General features: G+C 35.4%; 1 protein-coding gene across 2 annotated transcripts in view; it reads left to right on the forward strand.

The window, feature by feature from the left end:
- The window catches only part of Cln3 (CLN3 lysosomal/endosomal transmembrane protein, battenin), a 191,661-nt gene extending 173,828 nt beyond the window's left edge, over positions 1 to 17,833 (forward strand). For both annotated transcript variants that reach the window (XM_090410118.1, XM_090410119.1), the window contains exon 15: positions 16,054 to 17,833. In XM_090410118.1, coding sequence (XP_090266244.1) covers positions 16,054 to 16,173 — 120 coding nt within the window. In that variant the 3' untranslated portion in view covers positions 16,174 to 17,833. The remainder of the gene's footprint in view (positions 1 to 16,053) is intronic.
- Positions 17,834 to 26,682: the final 8,849 nt, after the last annotated feature.

A 26,682-nucleotide genomic window follows, 5' to 3' on the forward strand; every position in this document is an offset into this window, starting at 1 on the left:
AACAATAACCTCCCCTTCCTAGACACACTAGTCACCCGCCAACCTGATGGAACCTTGGTTTTCTCAGTTTATAGAAAACCCACCCATACAGGCAGATACATTCACCAACAATCCCACTCTCCCCCTCACAACAATATGGAGTTATTAAAACATTATTCAACAGGGCAAAAATAATCTGTTCTAATGATCAAGCCCTAACCACTGAACTAAATCACATCCGTGACACTTTCTCAGCCAACGGCTACCCCCTCCAAAAAATCCAAAAAATGCTTAACCCAGTTATCCACAACCCACCACCCCCTCCCCTTCACAATAAAGATTACTCTAAATCCATCACCATTCCCTACATCCGAGGCACCTCAGAAAAAATCAATAAAATCTTAAAAAAAACATGACTTGACCACTTGTTACAGACCACATAAAAAACTGGCATCCCTTATCCGCTCCACCAAAGACCAACCACTTCCCCTAGACCTACCTGGTGTATACCAGGTCCCTTGCAGCTGTAAACTGTCCTACTTTGGCCAAACAGGCAGGACAGCAAATATCAGAATCTCAGAACACAAGGATTACATCCGATTTCACCAGTAAAGCCACTCTGGGCTTGCAGACCACGCTCTGGATACTCGCCACAGAATAAGATGGAAGAAAGCCACAGTAATACACCGCAACAAGTTCAAGTATGAAAGACTATTCATGGAATCAGCCTCGGCCCTTAGGAACATGCCAAACCTCAACAAATTTGGATACATGAGACTGCCCGAAATTTGGGAAACGTTTATCAGAAGAACTTCAGCCCAAAGGCCAAGAACTACCAATATAGTCCGCCAGGGGGCACCATCAGGACTTTAGGAAAATGCTAGCTTCCTAGCTTTAGTCTCATTTGCTGTTATTAGTACTTGTGTGCACGTGTCTTAGTAGTAAGTTCCCAAGAAGATGGCAACGTGACGTTCGCCGAAATATCGGAAAGTATAAATTAAAGTTTATTTAATCTATATTTCTAGTATACGCTGTCAATTCCTTAAATATTAGTTATCATGTTTAACCAGCGTATAAGCCTCTCAACAAGAATAAAGATTAATGGTACTGTATGGGTTCCCCCCCCCTCTCTCCCCCGTTAGCAAATTTTTACATGGAACACTTTGAAAACAAAGTACTTACCACAGCTACATACAAGCCACAAGTGTGGTTACGCTATGTAGATGATGTGTTTGCCATCTGGTCCCATGGACAAGACACTTTGGATGTGTTTGTCACTTACTAAACAGCCAACACCCCAAAATCTACTTCACAGTAGAAAAAGAATCAAATAACTGTTTACCAATTCTTGACACATTAAATACCTGCCTTTCAGATGGATCACTATCTTTTTCTATTTACAGAAAGCCTACACACACAGGAAGATACCTACATAAACAATCACATCATCATCCAGTCCAACAGTACGGCATTTTAAAAACACTTACACACAGAGCCATTTGTTCTAACGATACAGTTCTGACCACAGAACTCCAATATTTGCACCATGCGTTCTTAGCCAACGGCTACAATCCCTACAAAATAGATATTGTAGGGATTGTAGCCGTTGGCTAAGAATGTAGGCCCATTACTCTGCCCTCTCCTAATACACAAGAATACATCATGACCATTTCTATTCCCCTTATTAGAGGTACATCGGAAAAGATAGCCAAAGTTTTGTTGAAACATGGCCTTCGCACCACTTTCAAACCTCATGTCAAGCTGGCAACTCTGATCCACTCGCCTAAGGATAAACCTCACCATTTAGCATACCCAGGAGTGTATGAAGTTCCTTGTGACCGTGACTTGGCCTATTATGGGCAAACAGGACGATCAGTGAACATCTGCCTGGAAGAACATGAAAGATACATTCGCTATTATTACTATGGCAAGTTGGGACTGGCAGACCTTACTTTGGACACTCCTTCACACAGGATTAGATGGAGGAAAACGAATGTGCTATTTAGGAGTCGTTATAGATCTGAAAGGTTATTTTTTGAGTCAGCAATGGCTTTGAAGAATTCTCCTAACCTTAACAAATATGGTTGCATTAATTTGCCAAAAATTTAGGAGATGGTTATCCTAATAAAAACTTCTGCATAGGTTTTTTTTTGTTTTCCTGTTAGAGGGCTCCAAAAAATAGGACTTTAGATCTTTTGTCTTTTGCAATTATATTGTTTCACTCACTCACTGTTGCATGTACAAGTGTGTTGTGCTCTGATGATGCTGAGTTGAAAATCAGCGAAATATAAGCGTTAATAAAACATCTTTGTGAAAAAAGTGTGTGGTGGTGTTAATACCGTGAAAAATAAGTCATGAATAACCATCAACACCTAAGCTTATCTGTTAGAATGGGGAACATGTTTTAACTTTTTAAGATTGGTATAAATTCCACATATAGTCTGATTGTTGTCAAATTTTATTGAAAAAAAACAAAAACATGATTGAGTTAACAACAAGCAAATTAATAGAAAACATAAACATAGAATGAGCATCTGAGATCTGTGTTCATTAGGTTTTTAATGAAAGATGACCAAACCTGATGTGGAATCATGCTTTTTTTCTTATTACATTGATATGTTTTTTTTTAACATTTTGGATAACTCTTTGAATGCTTTGACAAAGAAATTGTAGTCCACATAGACCATTTTTGTATGCTATATTGATGATCACAGTTTATGAATACTGAAAAACTGTAATAAGCCATCACAGTTGATCATACAAAAGCTCATGGTTGTAGGCTGTAATCCAAAGAAACTGTGTAACAGCATCTTTATTGGCTTGGCAAGATCAGAAGCATTCCTATTGAAATGTTGTGCAAATTGTCACATTGATTGACAATTAAGAACTAAGAATTAAAATGAAAATTGAAAATTATAAGCAGCAGGCTAGAATAGTCACAACTGTTGTATGGAAAGCAAAGTATGAGTATGGAAAGAAACTGCCTCTGTGTGCTAAAGACAACCCACAAGAATTCTATCGATATGCTCCAAGTAAAAGAAAGAATAACTTTTCTACGAGGATGGTCTGAAAAGTTCTCGGCCTCAACCATAGATGGCAACACTATCGGCAAGATTTTTTTTTTTTTTTTTTTGGTACATCTGTTGGTACATCTGTCATAAGTATCCATATGAAATTGCAAGTCATTCTATCAAGTCGTTTGTTTTATACAGTTGTCTGAACCAAAAGTGTTGTCTGTATCCCTTGAAATGGATAAAATTGAGTATTGTGCGATTATATAATTCTTTGTAAAAGAAGGTTTAACGCCAAAAGAAATTCATTCGAAGCTCATAAAAATTTATGGGAACTCTTCTTCTTTGTTTTTGGCAATTAAGAAATGGGGTGCCGAGTTTAAATGTGGCCCTACCAACCTTGAAGATGATCCATGTGAAGGACGTCCAAAAAAGTGTAACAACACCAGAAATCATTGATTATTCCGGTGAGTCAAAGTGCGTGAAATTGCTGAGAAGACTATAGGCATTTCAAAAGAACATGTAGGATATATTTTGCATGAAGAATTACAAATGAAAAAGCTTTGCAAGATGGGTGCTGCGTTTGCTCACAGCAGATCAAAAATGCACTCACATGAAAATCTTTGAACAGGTGCTCAGAGCGTTTTAACAAGAATAAAACTGATTTTCTGCATCGATTTATTACTTTGGATGAGACTTAGATTCACCATTACACACCAGAATCCAAACAGCAGTAAAAACAGTGAACAAAAGCCGGTTGTTCAGCGCCAAAGAAGACAAAGTCGTTCCATCAGCAGGAAAGGTCATGGCATCGGTGTTTTACGATGCTAAAGGCATTTTGTTTATTAATTATCTTGAAAAGGGTAAAACAATACCCGAGGAATATTATTCCGATCTTTTAAGCAGACTAGACGAAAAAATTTCTTTTGCAAAAATCCAGTTTGTAGAAGAAAAAATCATCTTTCATCAGGATAATGCACCTGATGAAAGATGATTTTGCAGGTGCATTTTTGCAATTGGAAAATTAAGGGATTTGGAACATCTACCCTATTCCCCAGATTTGGCTCCCTCTTACTTCCATCTCCTCCCAAAACTAAAACACTCCCTCGCTGGGCAGCGTTTTTCTTCAAATCAAGAGGTGATTGCAATTGTAGAGGAGTATTTTGCAGATCTTACTGAAAACCACTACAGGGAGGGGATAATGGCACTGGAGCATTGCTGGAATAAATGTATTAGTCTTAAGGGAAATAATGTTGAAAAATAAAATATAATTTTGAAATTATAAATTCGTTAGGCTGAGAACTTTTCAGACCACCCTCGAAAATGCAGATGGCATGAGGGTTACAGATGCAGAAGAGGTTGTTCAACTAATGTGTGTCCATTTTGTTAAAAGCTATCAAAGGATTTGTTGCACAAACTGAATAAGAATTCAACAATAGGGACTGATGGGATATCAGCACGTGTCTAAAAGAGTGCTCAGGTGAACTGGCTATTCCCGTGACCAGGCTGTTTAATATGAGTCTCAGAATGGGGAAGATTCTGCAGGAATGGAAAGCCGGTATGGTAATTCCATTGCACAAGGTTGGTGGTGCAAAGACTGATGTATCAAACTATTGACCAATTAGTATCTCAGGAGAGGTGGTGGTGAAGATTTTGAAGAAATTGCTTAGGGCTTGCATTCAGAAATGGGTTGACAGCGAATCTCTATAATGAGCAACATGGTTTTACTAAGGGAAGGTCATAATCTTTTAGCAACTTGCTCACATTCTATAACAATGTTACCATTGAACTAGACAAGGGGAATGGATACACCATTCTCCTTGGTAAGGCTTTTGACGGAATACAGCATGCAATACTGTTGCATAAATTGGAGAATATGGGTTTGGGTTATAGAATATTAGCATGGATAAGAGAATTGCTGGCTGAAAGAAATCAAAAGGTTTGTATACGGGGAATGAGTCTGCAAGATTTAAGGTAACCAGTGGTGTACCACAAGGATCAGTGCTTGATCCACTGTTATTCAATCTGTACATTAATGATATTGGGAAGGATTTGACAAGTGACATACAGCTATTTGCTGATGATGCAAAGATAGGTAGGGTAATTAGGAATGCTGCTGATATGCAGTATTTGCAGAAGAATTTGAATACGCTGGAATGGTGGGTATGGGGAAATGGATATCAGTTCAATGTCAGTAAATGTAAAGTCATTCACTTCAGCTTGATTAGATATCCAGTGTCGTATTATATTGTTGGAATTATGCTAGAAGAAACTGATGAGGCTAGGGATCTTGCAGTGTTAGTAGATAGAAAGTTGAAGTTCAGGGGCCATGTAGCAAAGATTGCAAATACAACTCAAAAGATAATTGCAATGCTGAAACGAATGTTCACATATAAAGATGTCACTTTGCCTCTTTTCAAGGCCTTGATAAGACCTCACTTGGACTATCGTGCACAGGTCTGTTCTCCTGGTTTCAGTTGTGATTATGATATATTGCAGAGAGTGGAAAGGAGAATGTAAAATTATATGAGAATTGTGGAATACTGATTATGAAGACAGATTGAGAATTTGTAGACTGTAGACACTAGCAAACAGGAGAAAGATTGGTGATATGGTTGAGACATAAACTTCTGGAAGGGTTATACACAGTGGTGAGCTATAAGGGCTCGTGGGGACCCTTTGTTAAATTTTTCTCAAATTTGCGAGCCCCTTGTTCTTCTTGTTTAATAATCTTGTAGAACTAGAAAATACCACTGTGGAATGTACACATGAAAACACATACTATAATTGCTACTTTAAATTCATATGGGTTTTCTGATAACTATATAAAAATCATTTCATTGCATTTTGTTCTGATGGAGTTAGTGCAATGTTAGGAAACAAATCAGGTGTTGCAATCAAACGTCTACAAAAATTTCCCAACATTGTGATTTAGCATTGTGCTCATTGTTTACACTTAGTATTAGACGATTCGATAAAAAACATTAAAGAAATAAATCATTTTGAAATATTTATGGATAAATTATATGCTTTTTATCATCATTCACCAAAAAACCAACGAGAATTAAATACGATTGCAAACAAAAGACCTTGGTATCTAAATTTTAAAGATTGGCCATGTGTTTGGACCATGTGGGCAGTTTTCAGTTTACGAACGGCTCTTGCTTTGTGGAGAAATTACCCAGCTTTATGCAAGCATTTTGCATCGAATGATAAATATAAGGGCTTTTTAAACCGACTTTTCAATTTCGAATTTTTAAAAGATCTAGCATTAATGATTGATATCCCAGGAATTATCATATCTGTCAGAAGCTCTACAAAGTTGCAATATAAGTATTATAATGGCTAAGTTAGGTCATTTTTTAAAAATTAAAAATTTTTTTTTTGCTCGACAATGCAAACCTTTGTTAAAATGTCCATAGCTCACCACTGGTTATACAGGATTTCAATTGATGGAATTTTTCAATTTATGGAGGATGGGAAAAGGACGAGGACATCCTTGGAAGCTGTGAATGAATGCTGCTAAGAAGGGGATGAGGACTAGATGTTTCTCTCCTAGGGTGTGCCTAATTGGAATAGATTGTCATTGGATGTGAGTCTCTCTGGAAGTCTCTCTTAATAATAATAATCATGTATTTCAACAATTTGAACAACTCAAGTGAAATGTAGCTTCTGTTCCTGATATAAAGTTAGTTCAAGAATAAGGATTACACTATGTGTTTGGATTTTGAGGGTGTGTACCACAGATTATATCATAATCTGTGGTACACATCAAGCTGCTTCCAGATCAGTGCTGACCTCTATTTTCAACAACTAGAGCAAGCACATGGTGTGATCTTTATCATAGCATATATCGATGAGAACATTTTTATGCTGTCTGTAGTTGAACATTATAAAACAAAACGTTAATATATAGAGTAACAGTAAATGGGTTCAGTTTTCATTCCTTTTATAGTATTAAATTCCATTATTGCTACTTTTTAGATTTGAAAGAACATTTAATATGCAGGTTTTTATTTAAAAAGATTATTTATTTAGCTGGTGTGGGGGGGTTGAATGGTTAGTGTATCTATCCTTCAAACAAAAGTCTGTGATTTTGAATCTCCCACTGCGATTTGAATCTACACGATTATTTGCTGAGGAAATGAATTTCTTCACCTTTTGCAAGATTACAATGCCAATGGATACCTGAAGTGGTTTGTAAGGTTACATCAAACGAAACTTCATGATGAAGGAGAAAAATTGCAAAAGTACCATGGTCATTTAACATTAAATGACTATTTTACACTTCGACTTTAAGCAAAATCTACTTCAAGCCTAGGTGCTGAAACACAGTTTAGAACTTTGAATCTAAAGAAGGAAAAGGAGACATATTGGAGCAAATTCAACCACCATCATCATCATCATCAAATATCCTGTACACCCCTCAAGGGGTGTACAGGATATGATAGTCCTACATAAAAAATTTACCTCATTACTAACTTCCTATCTACAATTTTCCTCCAGATCAACCTGTTACCTGTCAAGACTCCAACATTATCAGATCTTATAATAAATTTAGTTTAATCTTTTATCCTAGTGTGAGCAAACAAAGTTTGCACCTGAAAGTATCTTCATGACTGGAGTAACTTTCAGATGCAAACTTTGTTTGCTCACACTTGGATAAAGGATTAAACTAAATTTATTATAGTTTAACCAAATGAAAAATCAACTTTCAATATCAGATCTTATATTTCTATCATCTAAGGCACTTTGTACCGTATCAATACATCTATATCTTGGTCTTCCTCTGGGTCATTTTCCTGCCAGCCTGGTGGAGAACATTTGTTTTGATAATCTTTCCTTGCCCATTCTGTTTAAGTGACCATACTACCTGAGATTAGCTCTGCTAATGCATTCCTAGATGCTGGCAATGTCAAGTTCTTTCCTAATAGCCTCGTTTTTAATATGATATTGCCATTGATGCCATCTGTTCACGCCTCTAATCTTTCTCAGGACTCTCATATCTGCGGTCTCTAGTCTTTGGTTAAGTGCTTTACTTCTGACCCAGCTCTCAGATCCATAAGTTAAAACTGGCTTGAACACTGTCTTGTATATAGCTAATTTAGTGTTCTGACTAATTTCTCTCTTATTCCACATGAATTTATTCATTTGACTTCCTACAATACCAGATTTGTTGATTCTGTTGTCTATTTCTATATTTAATTTACCATCTTCACTAAAAATCATGCCTAAGTAGCTGAAATGTTTTACTTGTTCCACAGGTTCTCCATTCACAACACAGCTGACATTTTCAACGATTCTACCTATTTTCATTGTCTTTGTCTTGTTACTGCTAACCTTCATACCATGTCATATCTATTACAACAGTTATTCAATTTAGTCAGGGAATCTTGAAGACTTGTAGCAGATTTATTTAGAAGTATAACATCGTCTGCATAAAGCAAAAAGCTGACATTAACATCTCCAATTTTGATATCATGTTTAATACTACTTTCCTTCATAATATGATCCATATAGATAATGAATAACAAAGGGGATAATGTATATGCATTTTTGGAAATTATGGAGACAACTACTGTGTTTGAATAAGAACTTTAGTTTAATATTACTAAAATTTACAATTCGATGTTTCGACCTTTATGTCAAGGTCATCTTCTGGAGCGTACAAATATACACAAGAAACAAGCTATACTACAATCAGACTGGTTCGTTAAAGACACTGACCAACTGCTACCACAATTGTTGGCCTGACCTCTGGTGGAAAAAAAAAATAATAATAAAAATAAATAAATAAAATAAAATAAAAAAATAAATAAAATAAAATAAAAAAATAAAAAAAATAATAATAAATAAATAAATAAAATTAAATTAAAAAAAAAATTATACATCAACGCTAGAGTCCTATTATTTGTGTTGTCTACTATATACATATATTAACATCATTCCAGCCAGTTGGAGTGGAATGGTTTCTAATACTGGTGGATTGGCTAGAGTCCTGACTTATGTTGAATCTTTCATATTAGGTTGGCTGAATGTGCGCCAAAAGGAAGGTACAGCCATGGGCTCACCATTATCCCCCCCAGTCGTGAACTTCTACATGGAAGCCTTTGAGCAAAGGGCTCTTGATTCCGCCACGCTTCGACTGACAATCTGGCTCAGATACGTTGAAGACGTGTTCGCGATCTGGCCGCATGGGCGATCATATACTATACTACAATCAGACTAAACGCTAAACACATTCCTCAGCCACCTAAACAAACAACACGAACGCATATAATTTACCATCGAAATCGAAAACCAAAATTCGCTCCCATTCCTAGACACACTAGTTACACGTCTTCCTTCAGGCAGTCTATCCTTCACGGTCTACCGAAAACCGACACACGCGGGCCAATACATACATGCGAATTCATACCACCACCCAGCACAAAAATATGGAGTCATTAACACCCTTAAAAACAGAGCCACAACTATTTGCTCTAACCAGCAAGCCCTGAAACAAGAACTAAAAATCATTAGTGACACATTCATAAATAATGGCTATAACAAAAATACTGTCAATAAAATACTCTATAAAACCACAACAAAAATGAATCTAGATTATAGTAAAACCATAGCCATCCCATACATTAAAGGGTTATCAGAAAAAATCAACAGAATCCTACAACATTATAACCTTAATGCCACCTTTAAACCACCTACTAAACTTAAAACCATATTCAGCTCCTCTAAGGATCCTCTCCTCCCATTAGCACATCCTGGAGTCTATTGCATCCGCTGCACCTGTAACTTATCGTACATTGGTGAAACAGGACGGACAATCCCTATACGCAAGAAAGAACACATTAGACACATTAAATATAACCATTATGGTGAAGCAGGCCTCTCAGACCACGCACTTAACACCTTACACCAAATCAACTGGAAAAGCACCTGCTCCTTACACCGCACAAAAACATCGTACGAAAGAAAATTTAAAGAATCCTGCGAAATCCTGATAAACCACCCAAATATCAACAATAAAGATGGTATGAAAATTCCAAGGATCTGGATGGCACACATTCAGCCAACCTAATATGAAAGATTCAACATAAGTCAGGACTCTAGCCAATCCGTTTCAGATTGGCTAGAGTTCAGATTGGATAGAAACCATTTCACTCCAACTGGCTGGAATGATGTTAATATATGTATATAGTAGACAGTACAAATAATAGGACTCTAGCGTTGATGTATAATTTTTTTTAAATTTAATTTAATTAATTAATTTATTTATTTATTATTTTATTAATTTATTGATTTATTTATTATTTTATTAATTTATTTATTTATTTATTATTTTATTTATTTATTATTTTATTTATTTATTTATTTATTTTTATTTTTATTTTTTTCCACCAGAGGTCAGGCCAGCAATTGTGGTAGCGGTTAGTCAGTGTCTTTAATGAACCAGTCTGATTGTAGTATAGCTTGTTTCTTGTGTATATTTGTACGCTCCAGAAGATGACCTTGACATAAAGGTCGAAATGTCGAATTGTAAATTTTAGTAATATTAAACTAAAGTTTTTATTCAAACATGGTAGTTGTCTCCATAATTTCCAAAAATGCATTCAGATCACGTGCAAGCCTAAAAGAAAGGGATAATGTATATCTTTGTCTCACACCAGATTTACTGATATACAACTCAAATAAAGACTAAGTATTGCTTGATATAATGCCCCGTTGAGACCATACAATCTAGCATATTGAATAGCTTCTCCTCTCTTGGCACCTTGTCATATGCCTTTTCCAGATCGACAAAACTTAAATACAGATCTTTGTTATATTCCCATGATTTCTCGACCATAGGCACATATAAGTCTCATTGTCCAGTTTCCCATTCTGATATTTGCTCATATCACTCTACTTGAATTGTCTGCCATTCAAGAGGATTAGCCTCATATTTAGTGTTGAATACTATAGCTACTTCTTCTTTTCCTTGATTGTCATAGCCTGAATATAACATTTTGTATTTATTGCTCAGAACAATCTCACCAGTTTTTCTTTTTTGTTTCGGTCACCCCTATTATGTCGATCTGGTACTTATCTAATTCCTCAGCTAGCTCCATTTCTTTGCCATTCAAGCTTCTTATGTTGATAGTACCTCTTCAACTCTGGTGATATTGAGTTGGGGTGTGTTTAAGGGTTTGTTCCAGTAGCTGACTTTTCGCTGTTTGCCCTGGTGAAAACAACGGGGGCCTTGTTTAACTGGGCGACACCCCAGCCAGCATGAAAATTTGTCATGTTGTACCATCATTTTGTATTTTGGTTTAAGCCAATAAGAATACAATTTGGTCAGCTAAATCCCAAATTGCCAGCCCATCCTCATTCTTTCAGTATCCAGGTAGATACCCAACAGGGTGCACCACAAGAAGGTGAGGATTGGACATTAGGTCAGAAGCCCTGGTTGGTTCTCCGCATTCCTTTAAAGGCTATGTGGAGGTCTCCTCTCAGTTATACAGCTTTGACCCTTAAGCAAATTCAACACCTGTTGGAATTAATCCTCTTAAGAAATGAGATCTCTCTCTTATCAGTTTTGAACTTACTGATGCAGATTGTCATGATTTCTACAAGTCTACCAACAAGCAGCTATGGAAGGGCAGTATGTATTTTTTCTCTTTTTTAGAATTTGAGCAAGCTGATGAGATAATCTTACCACATATGACGTATTATTATTTTTTGTCGCATCTTATACTGTATAACTATTAGCTTCAACATCAGTGTTAATTGAAATATTAATTGGATGTTCATGAGTAAAGACCGATATTCTTCTTTTATCTGATACTTTGTGTTCATGTCATATGAGATTGTGGATGAGGGTGTTGTATTCCATTTTTGATATATTATTTTTTTCTTTTTTTTACCTTGTTATTCTGCATAACTAGTTTTGACATCTGTGTAAATTGAGAAAATTGATATATATAGAAGCAGGCAAAACATGATATGTGAGATAACAAGAATGAAATCCTCTCCCCATCCCCTCCTGCCCTCATTCCACCCAGAATCCCTGGCCACTACCACCATCAAAGCCTTGGTTCTGAAAAAAAAAAGTGCCAACACAATACTAGAACAAAATAGCATAGCTTGAATGGCTCATGACCAAAACTCCAGTGCCCACTCCACTAATATCACATCTTCCAACAGCTATAAAATAACCATTAATATATATATATATATATATATATATATATAATATAAATCCAAATCAGATTTTGAAAGATACAAATCCTGCAGACTTGCCTCTTGTCCAGATGGCAGGTGAGCATTCTGGTCCTTTGCTAAGGCTGTTGGGCACTACTTTTGTCCATCCATGTTTCCACCACTCTTGCATCCAGATGGTGCCATAACTACCTTGCCTAAGGATGAGGTTGACTCTGGCATCACTCTTCTATTCCCATTTCTGCATTGGTGACTGCTCCTAGGACACAGTTTTCACTTTACCAAGAACTTCTCGCTCTATGTCACCCACAGTCTTCTGCCAGAAAGAAGTCAGAAGAATCCTGAACACAAACAATACATCCATTCCTGATGGTGTCCCACTTATTGTGCTAAAAACTTGTGCCCCAGAACTAACGTTTTCTTATCTCCTCTTCAATTTATCCTATTTCATGGAAACAGGTCTGCATATAGCCCATTCCAAAGAAAGATGATCTCTCTCTAAAACTGGAGAAGGTCATCATTAGCTAACTTCTGCACTACCTGGAGACTTACCAATGCATCACTGACCAGCTTTATGGATTCTTCCACTCTTGATCCACAGCTGATCTTCTAGCCTATATACCAAAGGTTTGTTATTGTGGCCTGCTTAGCAAACTGTCATTGTGTGGTTTGTCTTCCATCCTCTGCAGCTGAATCATCAACTTTTTCACTGGTCACTTAATACAAGCCATGGTGGATTTTTTCAGTTGTATCCCTACCTGATGACAAATTTCTGCCACCAAGTCTAATTTGTGCAGTCATATCTTATACAGACAAATAATGAAAATGACATATTTAAATTAGAACATAGCATTATTATAATGAATGCCTTCATGCAGTTTAGTGGATGTATGCAAAATTCACATATACATATATTTCACTAAATTCTGTATCTGAGTTTGCCTTGTTTCTTTCTCTCTTTAGGACCCTCAAATACATTGTTTCTACATTACAGGTAGTGCAGCAAAAAACATATATGAGAAGGGGGGGGGAGAAAAGCAGTCCATTTTGAAAGCAGTTCTAGATGAAAAAAACACCTAGAACAAAAATGATTAAAGCAACTGATATAACTACAAGAAAGAACATATCTTAAAACCTTCGAACCCTCCATGTTTCATCAAATTGTAATAATTTGTTCATTTTATTTTACAATATATAAGAAGACATGTCAGACACCGCAATTTCTTCATGATCATTATCACAACTTTTTAGCATACCCTAAATGTATATAGCAAAAAATGTGCCTGAAGCATTAGTAACTAATTCTTATTCTTTAATTCATCATCATCATCAAATTCCTGCCATGTACCCTCAACGGGTGTACATGATATGATAGTACTACATGAAAAAAATTACTTCATTACTAACTTCCTATCTACAATTTTCCTCCAAATCAGTCTGTTACTTGTCAAGATTCCAACATTATCAGATCTTATATTTCTATCATCTAAGGCACTTTGTACCGTATCAATCCACCTATATCTTGGTCTTCCTCTGGGTCGTTATGCTGCCAACCTGGCAGAGAACACTTGTTTTGCTAATCTTTCCTTGCCCATTCTGTTTAAGTGACCATACCACCTGAGATTAGCTCTGCTAACGCATTCCTGGATGCTGACAATGTCAAGTTCTTTCTTAATATCCTCGTTTTTAATATCATATTGCTATTGATGCCATCTGTTCACGCCTCTAATCTTTCTCAGGACTCTCATATCTGCGGTCTCTAGTCTTTGGTCAAGTGTTTTACTTCTGACCCAGCTCTCAGATCCATAAGTTAAAACTGGTTTGAACACTGTCTTGTATACAGCTAATTTAATGTTCCGACTAATTTCTCTCTTATTCCATATGAATTTATTCAATTGACTTTCCACCATACCTGCTTTGCTGATTCTGTTGTCTATTTCTATATTTAATTTACCATCTTCACTAAAAATCGTGCCTAAGTAGCTGAAATGTTTTACTTGTTCCACAGGTTCTCCATTCACAACACAGTTGACATTTTCAACGATTCTGCCTATTTTCATTGTCTTTGTCTTTTTATTGCTGACCTTCATACCATATCTATTACAACAGCTATTCAATTTAGTCAGAGAATCTTGCAGACTTGTAGCAGATTTATTTAGAAGTATAAATCATCCGCATAATGCAAAAAGCTGACATTAACATCTCCAATTTTGATATCATGTTTAATACCACTTTCCTTCATTCATAATGTGATCCATATAGATAATGAATAACAGAGGGGATAATGTACATCCTTGTCTCACACCAGATTTAACATTAATCCATCTTCCTGTACTTCCTTCAATTCTAACTGCTGACTTACAACTCAAATACAGACTAAGTATTGCTTGATATAATGCCCCATTCACACCATATAACTGCAGCATATTGAATAGCTTCTCTTTTGGCGCCTTGTCATATGCCTTTTCCAAATCGACAAAACTTAAATACAGATCTTTGTTATATTCCCATGCTTTCTCGACTATTTGTCGTAAAGTGAAGATCTGATCTTGACAGCCTCTATTTGGCCTGAATCCAGCTTGTTCTTCACCAAGGTTTTCTTCCACAATTCTTCTCAACCGTTTCTCAAGTATACTTGCATAGATCTTGCCAGGAACAGTCAGTAGGGAAATACCTCTGTAATTCTCACATTCAGTTTTATTTCCCTTTTTATATATGGGTACTATGAGAGCTGTACTCCAATCATCGGGAATTCGTCCCTCTGTCCAGGCTTTCTGAACTATGCAGTGCAGCCACTGTAAGACTCTTATACCATACTTCAGCATTTCTGGTCGAATATCATCTACTCCTGATGCCTTTCCACATTTCAAGCCTTTGATGGCTTTTTCTACTTCAAGTATGGATATGTATTCCTGACTGCATGCCTGGTCAGTGTTTTTTACCACTGTGCTGTCATCACTACTTGTTTCATTTAGCAGTTTTTCAAAGTAATTACTCCATACCTCAAGGATATCTTTTTCTCCCATTTTCATGTCACTGTTATCATCTCTAACTCCTTTTACAGCACTCTTTCCTCCATTCCTAAGCTTCTTCAACAACCTTGAGAATATTTTGCCACCTTCTTGATATTTATTTTCTATATTCTTGCCAAAGTCCTCCCATGACTTTTGTTTAGCTAGTTTTACACGGTGTTTAGCATTCTTGCATTTATCTCTATATTCTCTAAGAGCACAAGCTGACTTATTTGCCAGGAACTTTTGATATGCTTTCTTCTTTTCCTTCACTGCCTCTTTAACTTCCTTTGTCTACCAGGGAGTTCTGATTTTTTTATCCTTGCAGGCAACTTCACCACATGCCTCTCTGGCAGAATCAATCAATGTTTTCTTCAGAGTTTGCCACTGAATCTCCAAGGTTTGATTTCTGTTCTCAAACTCTTTCATTTTTTCTTTAATAATCTTTGTGTATTTTAGTCTACAATTCACATCTGAGAGCTGCTCAACTTTTATTCGCTTTAAAACTTTCTTACATGTTATTCTTTTCAATATGAAATTCAATTTTATCCTGCTCAAGACTAAATAGTGATCACTTCCAATTTATTTTGAAGTGAAGAATATTTGTATTCTGATTTTGAGAGTTTAATTAATGGGTTAAATTTCATATTTGAAAATAGGACACTGCTAGAGAACTTGGGATATCTAGTGACTTTTAAATCTTATAGAATTCTTTTACCATTGCATTCCATAAATATGTTGCTATGCTATCAGTGGATGTTTGTGTATGTGGGTTATGTAGATTGTTGTTTTATATATAAATGTGGACTGTTTAAGAATAGTTCATCAATTTGATGTTATGATTTAATTTTTAGATTCCTGAAGAACATACAGAATTTTCTTTAGGAGTTGCATCATTAGGAGATTCTGCAGGAATTGGTCTCGCTGGAGCTGTTGCTATTCCTGTACATGATGCATTTTGCAGATTCCTGTAAATATTTTCATTCATTCATGTACTATGGCATTAACATTACAAACATGAATTTCAGGTTTGAGTGAACTGTTAATCTTGATAGAAAAAAAATGTAAATAGAAGAATTGAGTAATATATTTTATATATAAGCAAATATGTATGATGTTAATTTTCTTATTTGATATGTCATGTACAATATTTATAAAGAAACTTTTTACTGGTATATGTCATCCAGAAAAAAAAAAATCCAGAAAAAATTGTCACCCTGCAAAGATGTAAAAATATATTTAGAAGTAATTTATTAATGTGCTATGTAATTGTCATTTATATGTTGGTTATGGAGGTAACTATTTTTTAAGATTCTGTGAACAGAATCTCTTATTTGTAGATATATATGTTGCGATTAAAGTAATAAATCTGGTTATTATTAATAATTACTGGTTAAAGTGAATAATTTACGAGAATTAATCACTTTAACGGGTAATTATTAATAATTTCTAGAGCAGTCTGGTAAATGTAATAAAAACATGTTTCATAAAAAATATTTTTTTTAATAGCAGAAAAAGTTGGTTTAAAATACCATATTTTGTACCTAATTTATATAGGTTTTCATTCTCAATAGAAATTATAACAGCTATAATATTCTGGTTATCAGTTAGGTTAGTTTATACTGATTTCTGATTTCATTGAGTGCAAAATAAGTAATTTCCTTACTTTTTTCATTATAAACTAACCTAACCTAACCACTTGCAATATTGGAAACCTTGACCACCTAAATTAGAATATTTTGTACTTAATTTATATAGGTTTTCATTCTCAATAGAAATTATAACAGCTGTAATATTCTGGTTATTGGTTAGGTTAGTTTATACTGATTTCATTGAGTTCAAAAGAAGTATTTCCTTACTTTTTTCATTATAAACTAACCTAACCAATTGCAATATTGGAAACCTTGAACACCTAAATTAGAATATTTGTACCTAATTTATATAGGTTTTCATTATCAATAGTATAACCTAACCGGTTAGGTTAGTTTATAATGAAAAAAAGTAAGGAAAGTACTTCTTTTGCACTCAATGAAATCAGAAATCATTATAAACTAACCTAACCTAACCGGTTAGGTTAGGCTATTGAAAATGAAAACCTATTTAAATTAGGTACAAAATATTGTAATTTAGGTGGTGAAGTTTCCAATATTTCAATTGGTTAGTTTATAATGAAAAAAGTTATTGAATGAAATCGCAATAATGAAAGCTATTGAGAATGAAAACCTATTTAAATTAGGTTCAAAATATTCTAATTTAGGTGGTCAAGGTTTCCAATATTGCAATTGGTTAGGTTAGTTTATAATGAAAAAAGTAAGGAAAGTACTTCTTTTTGCACTCAATGAAATCGGAAATCATTATAAACTAACCTAACTGATAACCAGAATATTATAGCTGTTATAATTTCTATTGAGAATGAAAACCTATATATAAAACTAAATAAAATGTTTTTATTACATTTACCAGACTCCTCTAGGAATTATTAATAATTACCTGTTAAAGTGATTAATTCTCATAAATTCACTTTAACCGGTAATTATTAATAATAACCGGATTTATTACTTTAACTGTAACATATATATTTTTAGAATATCTCTAAATTTTTATTTATAAAAATAAGAGAAATAATTTTTTGTGATTGAGTGCTATATTATGTTTGATATGACTACTTCTTTGATATTCAAAGAATCGTATATTTATTGTAAAAATCATAAAAATAAAATAAAAAAGTTTTATTTTGTTTCTTGATGTGTTAATGAAACATAGTTCACATTGTTATTAACTTTATTTAGCAGTGAGCATTACTTTATAAAATGATATACAGCATAGAATGCTCTTTAATTATTGTTAAGTAACTAACTTTTCATTATAGTTTATAGACTTGATATTTCAGATGAATTACATTGAATATTAATATCGAAACATTAATGGCAAGACTCAAATGCTAAAAATATTTTATAAAGTAAATGAACACCTACACCTTGGTTTATCTATTTTTATTTGTATCTTTATTCATATTTTATAATAGTGTAAGTCACAGTTTCTTTTTGAATTATCTTAATATTATGCTTTTTGCATGTTTAAACACTGCTTAGGAGGTGTTATCATCTTACATAGTAATTTTTATAATGCATGTGATGTTTGAGGTTTCAACAGTTAATAGTCAGCCTTCAGAAATATCAAGAGAGTTAATGGGCTGATTAAAGTAATTTCTTATTTTTTATTTATTTTTTTAAAGCTTAAGGTTTATAACCATTATTTTCACTTTTTTTATTAATTAGATATCGGTCATTCTCTGGGTGATTTCCTACTATCTTGGCAATAAATGCCTGCTTTTCTAATCTTTCCTGTTCTGTTTAAATAACCATGACATGTGAAATTAACTCTCTATTTAAACATTTCTGTATGCATGCTGACAATGTCAAGTTCCTTCCTAATATCCTAATTTTTAATATATTTCTGCCATTGGTACCATCTGTTCACTTCTCTAATTTTTCACTGAATTCATATCTGTGGTCTTGAATTAACTGTTTTACTTCTAGCCCATCTCCCAGATCCATAAGTTAAAAGTGATTTTAACAATGTCTTCTATACTGCTAGTTTAGTGTTTTTAGTAATTTCTCTTTTATTCCATATAAAATTATTCAATTGACTCCCCATGATACCAGATGTGCTCATTCTCTTATCTATTTCCATATTTAATTGTCATCTTCACTAAATATTGTGCCTAAGTAGTCAAAATATTTTATTTGTTCTATAGGTTCTATTTTCAGAATGCAGTTGAAATTGGTTTTGGTCTTGTTATTCAATTTAGTTAAGAAGTCCTACAAATTTGTACTGGATTTATTTAGCAGTACAACATCATCCACAGAAAGTAAACAGCTGAGATTAACATGTCCAATTTCGATATTCCCCTTTCTTTTATAATGGCATCTGTACAGATGATGAATAACAGTGGAGATAATGTATTGTGTGATATGATGTCCCATTTTCACCATGTTATTGTAGTGTCTGAACTGCATTTTGTTTGGCACTTTGTCATATGTTTTTTCCAGAGACCTACAAATCTTAAATATAGAACCTTGTCATATTCTCACAATTTCTCAGGAGTCTGTCTTAACCTGAAAATCTGATCCTGATAACCCCAGTTTGGCCTGAACCTGGCTTGTTGTTCTCCTAGTTTCACATCGACAATTTTTCTTAGTCTCCTCTCTGTTATGCATACATAAATCTCACCTGGAATACCCAGTAGGGGAATGCCTCTATAATTCTCACATTCAGTTTTCTCTCTTTCTTTCTTTTTTTATAAAGCACTATGAAACTCTACTCCATTTACCTTGGATTTGGCCTTCTGATCATGCCCTCTGAATTATGTGGTGCATCCACTGTAAATTTTTATACATCCATGACAAGACTGGATCATGATCTATACTTGAGCATTTCTATTGAATATCATGACTTCAGCTCCCTTCCACATTTCAAATTTTTTTATGCTATTCGATATTATTATTATTGTTCCGGGAAACTCCAAGGAGTCGACAGACTCATTGAGGGAGGCCCTAACATCATGTCTGGAACAACTATTCAGCATTCACACAGTATCTATCATATCTTGCCTTGAACTCATTCACAGTCGTAGCACCCACAACAGACTCTGGAAGCTTATTCCACTCATTCACCACTCTCCAAGTAAAAAACCTAGCTCTAACACCCTTGTCAACCACGCTCTTGCCCAGCTTCCATGCATGTCCCCTAGTCCTCCCACCACCAGTCATATTTTCAAAAATATTTTCTGGATCAATCTTATAAAAACCCTTCAGTAATTTGAATGTCTCAATCATATCACCCCTCCTTCACCTATCGTCCAATTTCTGCAACCCACAAATCCTCAACCTATTCTCATAAGGTTCATTCCACAGACCTGCTATCATCTTGGTCACTCGTCTCTGGACCCTCCCCACTTCCTCCCCACCACGAAGAAACCCTGGTGCCCATAACTGGGCACAGAAGTCCAGATGGAGTCATATCAAGGCTCGATACAGAGGAACAACAACTTGTTTATCTCTGCATGTTAAAGTATTTTTCATAAGCCAAGTGATTTGGTGAGCTGTTTTAGTCACTTTTGCAATGTGCCCCCTAAACTTCAACTCCCTATCCACCAGCACTACCAAATCCCTGGCCTCATCAATCTCCTGGAGTACGGTTACACCAATGCAATATACTGCTGCTGTTCTTTTCACCCCAAAGTGCATAACCTTACACTTTGCCACATTAAACTGACATCCATTTTTCCTAGCCCAGTCCTCCAAACTATACAAATCATCCTGTAAAATTTTGACATCCTGTGTACTCACAATTGCTCTACCCAACTTTGCATCATCAGCAAACATGTGAACACTTCCTCTCAAATCCTTTCCAATATCATTGATGAACAAATTGAAAAGCAGTGGTCCAAGAACAGAGCCCTGCGGCACTCCGCTAGTCACAAGCCATCTTTTTGACTCCACTCCTGAATAAACCACTCTCTGGTATCTCTCCTTCAACCACCCTCCTATCCATCTTACCAACCCTATATCTATCCCCATCTGCTCCAGTTTACTGATTAGGGTTCCATGTGGTATCCTGTCAAAGGCCTTGGCAAGGTCCAGTAGTATCACTGTAAACCCATTACCCCTATCCAGTTCAGCCGTCACTGTGTTATAAAACATGAGCAAGTTACTGAGGCATGCTCTACCCTTCGCAAAACCATGTTGTCCCCCATACAATATCCCATTTTCATCTATCCAATCTTGTATTTTCCTCTTGACTATTTTCTCTAAGATCTTAATAATGATTCCTGTTATGCTGATTGGCCGGTAATTTTCAACAGCAGCCTTGGAACCACATTTGTGCAGTGGAACTACTTTCCCCTCTTTCCACCCCCTTGGGACTGATCCAGTCCTGAGGCTCAAATTAAACAAAATGGTCAAGGGTACTGACAATTCTTTAGCTGCTTCTCGTACTACGAGCTGGTATACCATCCAATCCCACAGATGTATTGACATTGAGGTTATGTAATAGACTACTCACCTCCACTTCATTCACCACAATTCCCGTATAATCTACTGGTTTATTCGTTTCTGCAATGTCACCACCTGGATGATATAATCTTGCAAAGTGCTCACTCAGTAACTCAGCTATCTCAACTGATTCAGTTACCTCCCTACCATCGGCATTCTTTAAAATCATTCCGCCACGTACATTTTTCCTTTTACTTGCTACATATCTAAAAAACTGTTTAGGATTCTCTTTAGCCTGCATGGCCAATGTTCTTTCGTAATCCTTTTTTGCTTTTCTTACCACACTGGTCACCCTTCTGGCCTGTGCTTTATACCGTTCGTGTGCCTGCCGGTCACCTTTCTCCTTAAATTCCCTCCATAGTTGTTTCTTTTTTTGCAGCTCAAGCTTAATGGTGTTATTCATCCATTTAACCCTTACTTGATTTATTATTCGGACTCTAGGTATACAGTCAGCCATTGCTTCATGCAAGGACTTCTTAACTACCTCCCATGCACTATCAACTTCTAGTCCTTGCAGTTGTACATGCCATGGCACTGAGCCAATCAAACTCCTAAGCTTGTCATTCTTTCCAGCCCGATAATTCCACATGTACCCTGTCTTAATTGAAAATTCTACACCTTTAGCCACCTCCCAAGTCAAGACCCTATGATCACTCTCACCGATTGGTGGCAATGTGGTCATATTTGTTACAGCCAAATCCTCAGATGTAATTACTAGGTCAAGCACTCTCTGACCCCTAGTATTTTCCATTACATGTTGTCGCAGATAGTTATCCCTTATTAACCGCATAAAATCCATTTCCTTCCTCCCGTGTGTCCTCTCCTCACTCCAATCAATGCGACCATAGTTGAAATCTCCCATAATAATCACCCTCCTTCCACTCATTTCTTCTATTTGCTTGTGCATACTGTCACCACCATCTTTTCCATCACCTGGTCTATAGCAGCACCCAATTGTATATTTAGTTCTGCTAGCCACAATCTCACACCAAATGGCCTCAAATGTGCTCTTTTCTCTATCCTGCAATTCAACTTCTATTCTCCTTGGCTGTAACTCATCAGCTGTCATCAACAATACTCCTCACCCCATTTTATTCTCTCTGTCATTCCTGAACACACTATACCCATCACATTCAATCCCACTAGCTATATCATCTACAGTCAGCCATGTTTCACTAATACCAATAACCTGTGGTCTGGAAGTGCCAACCATGGCCAAAAACTCTTCCTTCTTGTTCCTAATACTCCTAGTATTAGTGTACATGAATTTAAGACCCCTATTAGCCCCAACCCTACCTTGATGCCTCATATTAACTATCCCACTTTGGTTTGTTGTCCTTATTTGCTCTAGCATATTATATTCATTCTTACATTCAACTGCCTCCCTAAGGACTGTATATCTACCCCCCCCCCCCTTAACAAATCTAGTTTCCCTGAATTCGCACATCCACTACATTCAGCAACACTTTCTCAAGTCTTCTTACACCATAACCATTCAAATGCAAGCCATCCATCTTATATAGATCCTTTCGCCCATCAAACTCACTCCACACGTCCACAAATTCCACACCACTCGTCATACATAACCCACTCATAAAGTCATTCGCAATTATGGCCCTCCTTTTAAACATTTCACTGTCATACCGTGGCAAGAGACTAATCATTCTAACTCTCTCACTCTTTTCTTTTGTTACCTCAAACAATTCATTCAGGTCTTCTATCATTTCCATTTTATCTCCTTTCAAATCATTCGTACCTGCCACAACAATCATTTCTTTCACCCTTTCCTTTTGCTCTCTAATAGACTCAGTTACATCCTTTATGGTCGCATCAGGTTGGTACGATTTTGTCAAATCCTCTACTAACACACCTCGTATTAACGAGTCTCCATACAGCACTCTATCCTTCATTTTGTTCATGTTCACATTCATACGCCTATTTTTCCTGTCATACCTTTTATTATTGGTTGGTTCATTCAGTCGACTTTTGTTCATGCACTCTAGTTGCTGTTTTGCCCTTTCTATCGCACATATTCTTTCTTCTTTTCCATGATTGCTTTTTAAACTTCTTGAGTCCATCATGGAGTTCTGATCTTTATGTCCTTGCAGACGTGTAAGCTATTTTTTCACCATATGCCTGTGATTAAATCGATGAATTCTTTCTTCAGTCTACCACTGAGTTCGTTCCAAGGTTTTGATTATTTTCAGGCTTCCTCATTTTTCTTGCAACAGTGCATTAATTGTACATTTTGCCTCTGAAAGCTGCTCAACTTTGATTATTTTAAAAATTTTCTTACATATTTTGCTTTTCCATATGAAGTTCATTTTATTTTTATCCTACTCAAAACTAAATGTTGGTCACTTTCAATTTCAAATCCTCAGTATACTCTTGTGTCCTGAACCAGCATGAAGGTATGGTATTGATCTCCACGATAACATAGTCAGTGAGACTTTTTCTTATTCCTTGTATCTGCACTCCATCTAAATTTGTGCAATTTGTATGTTGGAACATAGTGTTAATGATGGCCTGTCCATGTCCTGAATGGAAACTTACTTCCCATTATTATCAGCTTTGCCCTTATCTTGAAGTTTTCCCAACACATTTCTGAATCTGAATTTTTGTATTCATTTCCTACTCTGCTGCTCCAACAAGGATTTTTTTAATATATACATACATACATACATACATACATACATACATATATATATATATATATATATATATATATATATATATACATACATACATACATACATATATATATATATATACATATATATACATACATATATATACATACATACAGGTATCCCTTGCTTAACGCGGTTTTGCGTAATGCGGGATGTGATTAACATGGTGAAATTAATTGTGACAATCCCTTGATATATGCGGCAAGAGTTTTAATTAAAGTGCCTTTAAATTTACAATGCAAAAACATGCAAGCCTCATGGCGTGAGCATGATGACGTCATTCCTCCCACAGAGCCGTGCTCCCAGAGCCTGAGTGCCAGCCATTTACTTTGCTGCCAGCATTAAGAGTGGGTATATTACAAGCTCCAGTTGCTCTGCTGTATGTTGTAGTTCTGCTGTATTTAATAAATAAATATTTTATTTTAAAAAAAATGCTTCGTGACAGCATTTAAGAAATGTCTCTCTTATCTGTAACCTTGCAAACTTCCAGTGCAGCTTACCAAATCCCTATACAGAGATGAATTTCAGATTCTGATTCAAGTTAAGACACAGTAGACAATTCTGCCATCATGTTCTCTTACACAAAATATTTATTATCTGAAATAGCATGGGTTCAGAGGTCAATTTTTGTGAGTTTATGGGACAAAAAAACATGAGTTTTCCAAGAGAAAACTTTGGCCAAATAACATTTGGCCAAAGTTAATACATCATGTCATTATATTAACTTCAGAATCTCTTCAGCTTTGCGTAAAATCTTATGCAAAATTTAAAATCTAGTAAAATGACTGCATACATTTTCTTCTCTTCTTACGCTTACAAATGGTCAACTTCTCAGTTTAGACTAACCCAAAGTGAAATTAACATTTTATTGAGAGACTGTAATTTTGCTCTCACTCCTTAAATACATAAAAATTATGCTGCTTTATTCTGTAAATAGAGAACTTAGATGTTCTGATTCAGCTAATTATATTTTGAAGCATCATACATTTTATATATACTTCAAAATTACTCTCTTTAACTACATGCCTGGCCATGATAGACAAAATATATCAAGTGTCATATATCTCTATCCTTGTTGTTTCAATATTATTGTGTACTTTGCATCCATATTTTGATGAGTGTAGACACACATTACAGTGAGTAACACTATTACTATCACTTTTTCACTTGGTTTTTGCTACATTGATAATGTGTTCACAATTTCTAATGAAGAATTAGATTTATTTTTAGTTCAAATTAAAAGCCTTTTTATAGGTTAAAATTTACACTAGAAAAATAAAATAATCCACCCTTTCCTTTGATACACTTGTGAAGTAGGAATTACTGGTTCTCTCAGCTTTTCTGTTTATAAAAAACTTATGTTCACTGGAGGATACAATCCAGGAAATTCAAAATTGTCAATTGCCAAGACTCTCTCCCCAAGGGTACCTATGTTCTGCTCTTCTGAGGATTTTTTCAAACAAGAATTATAGCATATTAAGATAACACGATAACCTGTGGATACTACAACTAGCACGTTATCAGATATCAAGAGATGAGTGCCTCCATACTGTAGATGCAAGAACAATAGGAAATGCCCCCAGATTTGACAAGATGCAAGTTTGTTTCTTGTCAATTTTTAGTTCAGCCTTTCAGTTGGTGAGTTAGCTGATCTCTGATGGAGGCCTCTTGGAAACTCTGGTTTTTTTTTTTTTTTGTCCAACAAAAACGGGCAGATTGGCTAGTGAACTCACACGATTAGCGGACAAATACTTTATAAGAAAGATTCCAGTAATTGGACCACATGTTTATTATGATAAATAACAATAAAAAAACCAACAAGTTTCGTAAGTTGTTTGACTTACATCTTCAGGGGTCAAAGGTAACTAAAAGTTTAAACACAAGAAATGAGAAATTACTCAAAATAGTTCATTCTATGCAGTTGCGGCCGTCTAACTGTTCATTAAATTAAATATCTGAATGCAGATTCAGTGCAATGCTAAGTTTGAACAATGCTGGATGCTGTCACATTCTGTTGTTCACGTTCACATTCACATTGTCCTAGGTCTGACTTGGGTATATTTTTTATCAATGCTAACCAAACTTGGTATAAAATTAGGCCCTCGTTTTTGGTGCATTGCTTTGGAATTCTAAGCACGTTTGCAGCTTCTTTAAATTTTCTTATGTACCAATTTTTTTCAATGTAACACATGTTTGTTTTTTTTGCCAGAGTACATTATGGCAAGTGGAAGTTGTATGGCATGCTAGACCTGATTTGTGTTCTCTTCTTTTTTGCACATCTTTTTGGTGTTCGTTCATGAGAATTTCCCCTGATCTTCCTGTCTGGCCTATATAGCAGATGCCAGAGGAACAATGAATTTTATAAACACCTGGTTTTTTTAAAGGATGATGTGGAGATTTTGGAAGGATGCAGACATCTTGAAATTTTTTCCAGAGGTAGAAAAGCAACTTTGATGTTATGCTTGTTTAGTAATTTGGCCATTTTGTCTGTAACATTCTTGATGTATGGAAGTGTGATTGCTTTCTTGAAATCTTGCTTTTGTGAGATGCTTGTACGAGGTGTGTTGAGGATTCTTTTGATTGTCTTAGGTTCATAACCATTTTTTTTAAGGATCTGTGTTAAATATTGAAATTCTTAATTTCTCTGTTTTTCTGTGTTGGAAATATTATAAGCTCTATCCCTCAAAGTTTTAATTAAACTTATTTTTTGCGAGGGGTGGTGGTGGTGCGAGGTCCC

Source organism: Typopeltis vanoorti, chromosome 20, assembly GCF_054136105.1.
Source record: "Typopeltis vanoorti isolate ZY-2024b chromosome 20, IOZ_Tvanoo_1.0, whole genome shotgun sequence".
NCBI classification, from domain to species: Eukaryota; Metazoa; Arthropoda; class Arachnida; order Uropygi; family Thelyphonidae; genus Typopeltis; species Typopeltis vanoorti.